Source organism: Paralichthys olivaceus, chromosome 3 (genome assembly GCF_024713975.1).
Source record: "Paralichthys olivaceus isolate ysfri-2021 chromosome 3, ASM2471397v2, whole genome shotgun sequence".
Classification (NCBI taxonomy): Eukaryota; Metazoa; Chordata; class Actinopteri; order Pleuronectiformes; family Paralichthyidae; genus Paralichthys; species Paralichthys olivaceus.
Window position 1 is genome coordinate 16,189,788 of NC_091095.1, and position 10,879 is coordinate 16,200,666.

The following is a 10,879-nucleotide window of genomic DNA, read 5'->3' on the forward strand; positions in this document are numbered from 1 at the left end:
ATATGCAGTTACATGACATTTCAAATTAAATTTCAGCTTTCCGACCACAAATATTACAATATACTGACAGCAAATGAATGCAACTTTAATCATTTGTAACATTAATCAAAATGAATTTGGCCATTATGCAAACGTAATTGCAATCGCATCATTTCCAGTAATGCATAGTATTTTAGACTCACTAAACTTTTGATAGGGCTTAAAGAATAAAATTATTAGCCATAAATTATTGGATGTTAGAGTTAAAGTACAGACTCTTTGTGTTATTAGTGTAAAGTACATTTTATGGTAAATATATAAGTTTAATACAACGAAAACTAACAACAAGTCACAATCTATTCAGCAGCACAGTTTGTGTGTACGTGTGTGACTGACTCAGCATTTCTCTGATGGGAGGAGTTGAAACAAGTCTTATCAGGTTGTGTGTTGTTACATAATGTTACTAATTGTCCTCAGACATGGGTGTGTAAAGAATCTCCTGTGGTGGCAGCTCAATGTTTATTATGTCCTGTACTTTTTTCATAACTTGCCAGGCGTCTTTCTTACGCTTTGTTGCCGATGTACCAGACCTGTTTGCTTAAGTGCTCTCCACTGTGTATCTTGAAATGTTGATCCCAGCTTTTTGTGGGAGGTTGATTATTCTTAGCCTTCTCGGAAAATAAAAGTCATACCTCAACTTTGACTGCAAAGGAGTTGCTAGTCCAGGGTAGGTTATCTGTGATGGTGGGTCCCAGAAACCTGAAGCTGAATATAGGACAGTGCTTTTGGACCATTATTTTATTGTTTTTGTGTTTGTTTATTTTTTATCTACAGGTCACTTTTGGATGATATACTCTGTACAATTCATTACTAGAGGACAATTTTGTATCTACTCATTTTGGTACTTTTAAAACAATTGACTATATTTCCCTTAAAGTTTTGCATCTTTGCCATTTGACGCAAAGATGTTTTCACATAACTACCATATCAACAAATATCTGTGTCCTACAACCATAGACTGTAGGCTTATATATAGATGGACGACATGACATCTGGACAAAAGTGAAGCCAAAGCATTTCAATTGCCACATGGTGGCTGGTTGCAAAATGTTTTCTGCCATTTCATTTGGTTGTCATCACACTAATATTTGTTAAAGCGAACATTTTTCCATTAAGTTCGGCTTTTAGAAGTTATTTGATGCCATAAAAAAAAATATGAATGATCGACAGCTGATACTGACTCACGACTGGTCGAGTGCATGCATTGGAGGGCGTTATCTGCTCATTTTCGTGCCTTTTTAGACAATTGACTACATTTCCCAGGAAGCATTGCGGCATCACTTGACACTTCAGATGTTTTCACATGACGAGCACATCAACAAATCCAGGAAAACCAGTTAAAACCAGTAACATGCAACTTCCCCGACAGTAAGACCTTGCAGTCCTGAACGCACGGACGGACAGCTCTCAGGTAGGCTGTCGCTCACACTGTACTTTTATTTCATTGTTCTCGATGGTGTTGAATTTCCACTTGTTGAGAAGGTCGATGTAACTCCACACACGTCAGATGGTGTTTACCCACCGTGCAGCCAGTAGGTGCATGATGCAACGGTGATGCACGTTTGTCTTTTACTCTCAGGTTAGTCAGACTTTAAATGTTAACACAGGACTGAAAAAAAGATATTTCTATCTGTCTGTCTTTTTATCTATCTATCCATCTAACTGTCTGTCTATCTGTTTGTCTGTCTTCCTATCTATCTATCTATCTATCTATCTTCTTGTCTTTGTTTCTGACGTAGCACTTCTTGTTCTGAAATGTAGCCTGTCACTTCAGGCTTATTTCTTACGCATGTTTTCATCAAGTGTGTTTGAATCTTCTGCATTGCTGAGACTGGTAACACTGTCTGTACATGTGCTGCAGAGGAAGTTGGATCCAGATGTTTTGTTCACTGAAGTATAACATGTAATAATAACAATAAGAAGCTCAAAGTGCTTCATAAGTGGATAAAACGACTGTGAAATTAGTTTCTGATAATAAAAAATAAGTTAAACTTCAGCCAAATTGCAAACTGCACTGATCTTTAAACTGTCCGTGGACATTGCATTGATGTCATCGCTGTTTTCTTTCTTGTTTTTACTTGTCTTGACATGCTCTATGTGCCTTAGAACCGCTCTCCGGAGACAAATTAAGTTGTTCTGAATTGAATTGAATTTTGAATTGCTGAGGTGGTAAAACGGATGTATCTCAGCTGGAACATCGTTCCAAAATTTGAGGGTCTCACACAGCAAACAGCATGATATCCTTAAAGTTACCCAGAAGTGGAAACTTTCATTAGAGCTCTTTCAGCTGTTCTAAGGTGGCCTACAGGCTCATAAGGAGTGGTCTTGGTTGTGTTATGCTTCAAAAGTCATTGATTAAATCCTAAAATCAATGTGTAAGCACACAGGAAGCCAAGGCACCGTCAGATTTTCTTGCACCAGTAAAAATCCCAGCAGCTGCATTTTGAACCAATTGAAGGCTTGGGAAAGATAAAGGCATGAGCAGCCCTGTTTAAGTCCTCAGTTGTTAAGAAGGACAAAAACTTTGAAACTTGAATTGGAAAAAACAGGATTGGACAACTTTCTATACTTGGTCAAATTTCCTGTAAAGTTTTTAACCTTCAGTAAAGTAAAGTTTAAATGCTTTTGCATGTTGTGCTTCCAAGTTTTGTTCCTAACATCTGACATTTGCATTCTCTGTTGTTAGGTCAGTCATGGCTCCAGCTGCAGACAAAAAGCTGACAGGACTTGTTGCAGCTACATTCACTCCATTCACCGCTCAAGAGTAAGCATCCATTAGACACCATTTCCTCTTTTTTCAGTTTTTCCTGAAATCCGGCTCTGACTGTATTTGTTGTGAAAGTGTGCCCTGATTCAGTTCCCCTGTAAAAAAAAAAAAAAAGAACTTGTGAGTGAGGAGTGAGTGTGAAGACATTTGAAAACTGTGGCCACCATACATTCCAGTAGATCTAGAGCACTATAGCACGTTTGGTAGTCTTTTTGCCAAATGTGTGGGCCCATATCTCTTATATTTTCCCAAAACAGTGAAATCAACCTTTCAGAGATTGGACCTTATATTGACTACTTGAAAGAGAAGCAAGGTGTAAATAGCTTGTTTGGTAAGTTTACATGTGGATTCTTCTTTTGATATTTGTCATTGTCTGTGTTCCCACCTGAATCATTCATATCGCATGTTTGGCCTTGTTGGTTTGTAGACATAGTTCATGTGTCGTCCCTCTTTTGACCATATTAACCTGAATGTTTAGGTAGAAAACAAATAAGTGATGGGCAGTGTTGGATATAGTTTAGTTTGGAAAAACCAAATCTGGTCAGTTAGTTACTTTTGTACTTTTGGATTCCACATACTCTACCAGCAATTATCTTTGATTAATTAATTTAATTCACTTTTCTTTCAAGGAGGAAATAGATACAAACAGGATTCTGCAGCACAACTTATCTGATGTTTTGTGTCATACACAGGATTAATTTACTCAAGCAAGAAACGTTTGACTGCTTCTGTTTTTAATTGTATGCATATGCTAAATAGGTGAAAATTGATTATACAAGAAGAAATAAAAAAATACTTAAATAAATAGTTTAAAGCAAAAACATTATTCATTTAAAAAAATGTTAATAACACACCTTTTTTTTGGAGGATAAAAATATCTTAATACACACATACACACACTCTAATAATCCCAGCAGCTAGATTTACTATAGACAGTACCTATGAAAGATCATAGTAATGTATATAATATATAATATGTATTAGCTCTTAGTGAGTCATTAACAAACACTCTCTGCATGGACATATTGTACAACCACTTGCTCGTTATTATAACTTTCCCTCAATAACCTACTAATTACTGCTTATTGATAGTGAATAAGGAAGTTGTCATTGCATTGTTATATGCATGACAGTAAGCAACTAGTGAATGGTGATGAACTGTATCTCAATTTAAAGTTTTGAAAGTGACTTCCTCAGATATATGCTTTGTCCAACCAAGGGTCCAGAACCCAAAGATATTAGGTTTAATATCTCTTGAGTAAAATTATAAATCTGACAGACATCATGGGTAGTCGTGTGACTCCTTATTGACTGCCAGTGTTAGGCAGTACGTTGTGTGCTTCACCAAACAAACTAAACCAGGCTCCACCTAAACAAATGCAGTTCTGTAGCACCAAAAAGATGCTCCAGGTACCTTCACATTTAACTTGTTAATATACCAAACTCACTTTATCAGTTTTTGCTTCCATTCAAATATATATAATTAAATTTAAAAAATTTGTTATGAAATGCCGACCTCACCTTTACTCATAGTAACGTGTTGCTCCTCAGCTAGCACAGCTTTATCTGACCTCTCTGGCCGAACAGGATTATATTGTTTTGTCTCGAGTTCTGTTTGGAATCAATCTGTTCCAACTGACCCTGAAAAACAAACTCAGTGAAAAGTGAGACAAAGTGAAGCTGTTTGCCCTTTTCTCTACTTTAATCATGACTAATCCGTGTTTTCTGTGTGTTAAATGTGACCCATGATCATTGTTGATTTCACACTCTGCTCAAACTCAATGATTCAGCCCACTACTGACACTTTCTCCGACCTGTAAAACCTGTCTGTGTGACCAGCAGAGGATGATTGTGTTTCTCTCTGTCCCTCATCATGTCTTATATGTTCTTTCTAACCTCTCTATCATTGTCTTCATCACTGCTCATTACACTTGAGATTGTTTTGTCCTGGTAAATACTGCACACTCAGGCCTGGTGGTGGATCCCTCTATGAATGGGCCCCACCAGAGGTTTCATCCAATTTTGGCCAAAAAATGTCCTTCCCTGAAGGTCTGGTGCGACCAGGTAGGCTAAGTTTGGATATGTAGGTTAGGTTGTCATCTTTTTTCTGTATACAACTTGCAATTGGATGTATTTTGCTGTTTTTATCTCTCCTGTTCTTATTGACTATGTATGACTTTAATGTAGAATTTCATTTTGTGAGTGCTGATTCATTAGAGACAGATTCAGGTCAGCTTTTTGTCTTCAACAAGAAAGTTTGCTTCATGCTTGTGATGTAGAAACTTATCTGTAAATAAGACGAGACTTTATTTGTTTACAGTGAATGGCACCACCGGAGAGAGCATGTCTCTCAGTGTTGCAGAGAGGAAGATCCTGGCTGAGGAGTGGTGTCTCAAAGCCAAGGGAAAGTAAGTTGTCACGCTGCCTCTTCATCAGGACATTTGTACATGCAAAATAATGCTTGGCAGAAAAAAGATGATTGTGAAATCCTTTCTGCGTACACGTGCTTCCATGTCTCCACAGAATAGATCAGGTGATTGTGCATGTCGGCTGCATGAGTCTGAAAGATTCCCAAGAACTGGTGAGTTGTTGCCATAGTGTCGAAATGTATCCTCTAAACTAATCTGAGGCTAGTTTTCAAGTTTATAGCTTCACCTTCACCAGGATTAAAGATTAATCCTGCGCTCTGAAATACTGTTTTTTCTCCTTATCAGGTTTAATCAGAGGTCATGTTTTGTCTATACTATCTGCATAGTTTTAATATGTAGATACACTGCAGTTAAAAAAAAATCAACAAATCACTTAAGGTTTTGTTGGTATTTTGTTTTTCATCACAATTAATTAAGTTTGTTATAAAAGCATGTCCAAGTGGTCAAATGTATTGACAAACACATGAGTGATAGAATAGTAAAGAGACAGCATGTCAGATGTGAACCCTTTAAATAAACCATAAACTTATCTTGTTGCTCTGTGGTCTTTTATTCTGTTGGTATAGAAATTACTCTGCCTCTTCATTGGCTTTTGCCTGTCTAATGTTAAATCCCAAATTCTTTAAGATTTAACAAAGAAGAAATAATGTGTTAGTAAATGAAGCTAAGAGGTGCTAGAAGGCTAATGTTCTGTATTTGCCATCTCTTCCACTTTTTGTTCATCTCCAGGCTCGTCATGCTGCACAGATCGGGGCTGATGGGATTGCAGTGATTTCCCCCTCTTTCTACAAACCCAGCACTGCAGGTATATACATATGATGTGGTCATATACGCAAATGTGTTGCAAACGTGTCCCGCCACTTATTCTATTCACGTGACAGAACTGTATATCCAAGAAAACACCAAGGCACTTTTTTCCATGACCATAGTTGTTTTTCTGTAGCTGAATAAATCTACCGAATCATTTTATATTGGGCATTGTGTTGTTTGTCTAATTGCTCCTGTTCTAATAAAATTAATAATAATAATGTTTTCCCATTTGGCATGGTACAGGTCTAACTGGTTTAGCATCCTGTATGCCAGCTCCTCATAGGCTGCCACAAGTGAACCATAAGCAACATAAAAGAAGATCCAGCAACTTAATAAGGAGCTTTGGTCCCAGCACGATGACTGTGCAGAAGCTGCTTGTCTGTGATTCAGGAATCCCCCAAGAGAGCAGCAGAGTCACCTAATACATGTATACTAGCTAGAAATGGATTGCCTGACCCATGATCAATTTCACATTGTCATGAAGTTTGTTTTAAGCCATGACTTTGCTGAAGTGACTTAGGGAGGGTCTGAGACTTAATTGGCAAATTTTACACAAATCTAAGATGATGGGATGAGCTCCAGCCCTTTTATTATAATACCTGAAATAATAATGATAGAAAGTCCCATGAAGGCATTTCTGGGCCAAATGTCTGAGACTAACGGCTCAGGGGTATACTAACAATTTTAGCAAGGTCATGTCTCTTTGTAAACTGGTTTCTGTATGCTTTTTTTCTCAGAGCGAGGTTTTGCACATCTCATAAAACTGTTTCATATATCCTTTTGGGATATCTTGTGTGAGGACTTAAGATTTCATCCAATTAGATTTATATCCCAAAACCCTAGAGAAAGGCATTCAGCTTGTGCCACAATCACTAAAACATCAGAGTAGGCTCCAAAAGTCAGAGAACACTTTTCTTATCAAGTGGCTTTAAACGTTTGGACCCCACTGTATGCGACAAATGGCTGATACTGGCAAATAGTGAGTAGTAGGAATGAGGGTGGGCAAAAAAGGTGTTTGTTTCCTCTTTTGTCAATAGCCACAGTGTTAGAATGAAGCTGACCTTCGGAGTTTTAAACAGCTGGGATGACGTATCCAAGCTCCTTGTTTTTAATGCATGAGGTTAGCCTTTCCCCCTCTTCAATAGTTTTTTGTACAAATTCGAGCTTGCTATAATCTCAGACAAGGAAACGTAACTTTAGTTCTTTGTATTTTGAGCACGGTCCGATATTTTGATGCTTCCTATAGTTCGTGACACAGTTTGCTGATGATGAAGAAATAGTCTTTTCTGAATTACACCTCATGTGTGATCATTCATAGTTAGTCATTTTCCATCCCTTGTGTAAGTCTATCTCGACACTAACTAACCTAAGAGTTGATAGATGTGGAGGTGTTTGTTCAGTGAGACTGCCACTCCCCTGCTGTTACTTGTCCCATATGACGCATTTGCCCGAGCTGCCCACAAACAGGAACACAGCCTAGTGTACTTTTGATCGTTTGATATGTTCTCTCCTGTACGAATGCCAAAATGTGCCAACAGAGTACATGATGTCTGAAGACTTAATGTGCATGATACAGCTAACAGATAGCCCTGAAATGAGTTGAGAAGCTGCAGTGTACATTAGAATAAACCGCAACTAAAAATAAATGTACTAAACATATGTTGCGCCCAAATCAGGGAGGCAGGCAACATGTTGTCTTGCAAGTGTGATAGTGAAGAGATTATTATTAGAGTTACAACTGAGAAAATATCCTCAGGGTTAAACTAGAATGACATGAAGTAAAGCACACACAACAGTCCTGATTTTTTCCGAGGTGGTAAATTGTCAAAAAAGAAAGTGAGCATTAGTCTTGTCTAGATTGGCACCACAGTTAAATGGGTTCCTTCCTGGCCCATGTTTCCATCAAGTTTCAGGGAAATCCATTCAGCAAACAAACCAACAAACAGGAATGAAAATAAAACCTCCTTGGCTGAGGTGCTGAGAGAAAATGGGTGAAGACATAATATCCATCCTATTTCGTAGTAAATTACATTAAAGGATCACACACCACTGACTGAAACCTTCAATATTCTCTGTGACGGTGGATGTTTGTTTTCCCTCACAGATGAAATACCTGACCAGACTACATCTTTACAAAATCTTATAGATCCAAACTAAACTTGTAACAAACATATTTTCATCTCAAATTCTTCTAGTCAACAAAGTTAAGTTTGACGCTATAGAGTCACTTCTCCTATCACAGAAAGATACACTCTTTTTTAACTGTTAAAATGCTTTATTATCTTGGCATGGCCATGTTGGAATTTTCTTGGATTTTTTTAAATCAACATTGCAGACAAATGTAGATGTGATAAGCAGGAAGCACTTCTACCCAAACATTTGACTTTTTATGATGTTTATGTTCCTTCTCACTCTGCTCCAGACGCACTGAGGACGTTTCTCCATGAAGTGGCTTCAGTTGCTCCAACCATGCCTTTCTATTATTATCATATTCCAGCTGTCACCGGTGTTGATGGTCAGTGCTAGTGATGGTTTTGCATTCTGGTTAAAAGCTTGTAAAAAGTTTTGACCGATGGCATGACTGTGACATGGTCTTTTTGTTTCAGTGCTGGGGAGGGATGTGTTGGAAGGTATCGAGGAACTCATTCCCTCCTTCAGTGGAGTCAAGTTCTCTGGAAGTGACCTGATGGACTTTGGCCAGTGTGTCAGCTACAGTCAGCCCCACTGGTCATGCCTCTACGGTTTGGACGAGGTCTGTCTTCTTTCCTTCTGGTCGAAAAAAAAACTGATTTGAGAATTAAGTCTTAATGTTTGGCTGCGTGAAATTTTAGAGGAGGGATATGAGAAGATCAGCCTGTTGCCTGAGTTAGAATTATAAATTAAAACTCTATTATATAGATCTATGTCATGTACGTGCTATTCTGAGGGTTGTCCTAGCATAGAACTGAATATTCAAATATTCCACAGCAACTGCTTGCAGCTCTGGCTATGGGAGCCCACGGAGCCGTTGGCAGGTCAGTATGTGATCTGTTATTTACGTAATGCTTTGTATCCTTTCACGCTCCAGTTATTTACATATAACTTCTTATTAATATCTCTGCCCACAGCACGTATAACTACATGGGATGTCATATCAATAAGCTCATAGCTGCATTTGAGAAAGGCGACCTTGTCCAAGCCAGAACAATACAGGTACCATCCATCACGCTGTCGCTGGGCGCAAGCTCTCATTTGACGTTTCTGCATTGACTTTGTTGTCTGACATCTTTGTTTCATTTCCATGAACAGTTCAAGATGCAAGAGCTTTTCACATATGCAAAGAAACTTGGTGAGTGATGGTTGTGTCTATCATGATGTTTTTTTTTAACTGAATATAAGATTTGACAAATGCTCTTGGACTTATACTGAAGCTGCTTCATTGTGATTGACAGGTTTCGATCTGGGAGTGAACAAGCAGATGATGAACGAGCTGTCAGGCCTGAGTCTGGGGCCTCCTCGACTCCCCGTGATGCCCTGTCCTCGTAGCCAAGCCCAGGCCATTGTGCAGAAATATCACAGTCATTTCCCCCGATACTGATTTGTTGATTTACCCCGCATTCACACTTTGCTACAAACCTTTCTGTTGCATCAGTTTGGAATAAACCACTTCTCTCAGCTAAATATACTTTAGAGGCAATGTGCAAATAATTCCAGGAGCACAGTGAGAAGAAAAAATACAATTCAGGGTTGGGTGTTTTTTTTAATCAATCTAAAATTATCTATGAATTATACAACAGTTAACAGCTTCCAAATATCATGAAACGTATATATATATATATATATATATATATATAATACACTTTACTACTGCGATAAAAACATTCATGTGACTTATGTACTCATTTGAATATACTCCTGTATTTTATGGGCATTCTCTGCTGACGACTTTTTGCAAGAGTTGTTTTTCCTTTAATTGGGAATCACAGCATTTATTATTGATCATGATTGATCACATGATGTTTAAAGAATAATTTCCATTACCTGGAGAAATTCAGGGAACCCAGGACTCTCACAAATGAGCAGAATTATTATCTAGTACTGTGTAATATCGCTGAATCTCACTTTGGGAATTTAAGCACACAAAGCCTCCTTTTGTTGAAAACTATTTTTTTACCGTTGAAATTCACAGTTTTGGGAAAACCCAGACCGTGAGTTGAACTCATCAGAGGAAGGCTGATGGAGACAGAAGGAGCATTAATACACAATAAACCTTGTTTCATATATAAACTGCCTGACACTCCAAACAGGGGCTAAACAAATATAAGGATATAAGGAGCGTCAAATGCTGATAAATGAGATTCAGCCCTTGTTTGTTTGTTGTTATTAAATGTATACTCTCTAAAGGGAAATATGTAACATGTAGATTCTTTGCTTTGTATTAGGACACATAATAAAAAAAAGACCAAAAAAAAAAGACTAGTGAACTGTTTCATCCATCTGGAGTTTCTTTTGTTTCTCTCTGCATCTCTGCATCCCTCCATAACTCATCTGAGTTTGGAGGAGAAGATTTTCACTGCCGTTTCAGAATTTAACTTCAACTTTATTGTCCTCAAGGGGAAATTTGTTTTGCAGCCAGGCTAAACAAAACAAAAAAAACAATAAAGGAAACAGGCACACAGACTCGGGCACAAGAAAGAAAAACATTAAAATACATAAATACATCATTATATCAAATAATAACAGAAAACTTAAAAAACCATAAAACCGTAATTTCAACCAAAAGTAAGACCCTCGTCAGTCAGTGAGCAGGAAATGTCTCATTAACTAGGTCATCATTAGAATATAATAGTTTGAT

The 10,879-nt window shown here is 37.8% G+C and overlaps 1 protein-coding gene across 4 annotated transcripts; it reads left to right on the top strand.

Moving 5' to 3' along the window:
- Positions 1–1,300: 1,300 nt before the first annotated feature.
- Positions 1,301–10,498, top strand: npl (N-acetylneuraminate pyruvate lyase (dihydrodipicolinate synthase)). 4 transcript variants are annotated; one of them, XM_020081418.2, is made up of 12 exons: positions 1,301–1,450; positions 2,726–2,803; positions 3,064–3,137; positions 5,127–5,214; positions 5,330–5,387; positions 5,965–6,040; positions 8,468–8,560; positions 8,652–8,797; positions 9,013–9,059; positions 9,153–9,237; positions 9,334–9,373; positions 9,477–10,498. In XM_020081418.2, exons 2-12 carry the CDS (start codon positions 2,733–2,735, stop codon positions 9,620–9,622), a joined length of 924 nt encoding a protein of 307 aa, XP_019936977.2. In that variant the 5' UTR covers positions 1,301–1,450; positions 2,726–2,732; the 3' UTR covers positions 9,623–10,498. The 4 variants fall into 4 exon arrangements, with proteins under 4 accessions (XP_019936977.2, XP_069378303.1, XP_019936978.2 ...); XM_020081419.2 differs by having other exon boundaries at positions 1,390–1,618; XM_069522202.1 differs by lacking the exon at positions 3,064–3,137 and having other exon boundaries at positions 1,304–1,450.
- The last annotated feature ends 381 nt before the right edge of the window (positions 10,499–10,879 follow it).

Bases quoted from the DNA above. Each gene is read 5' to 3' on its own strand.
- npl (XM_020081418.2), top strand. From the start codon at position 2,733: ATGGCTCCAGCTGCAGACAAAAAGCTGACAGGACTTGTTGCAGCTACA. The intron at 8,561-8,651 runs GTCAGTGCTAGT...TTTTTGTTTCAG, and splicing joins AGCTGTCACCGGTGTTGATG to TGCTGGGGAGGGATGTGTTG. The intron at 9,374-9,476 runs GTGAGTGATGGT...TGTGATTGACAG, and splicing joins CACATATGCAAAGAAACTTG to GTTTCGATCTGGGAGTGAAC.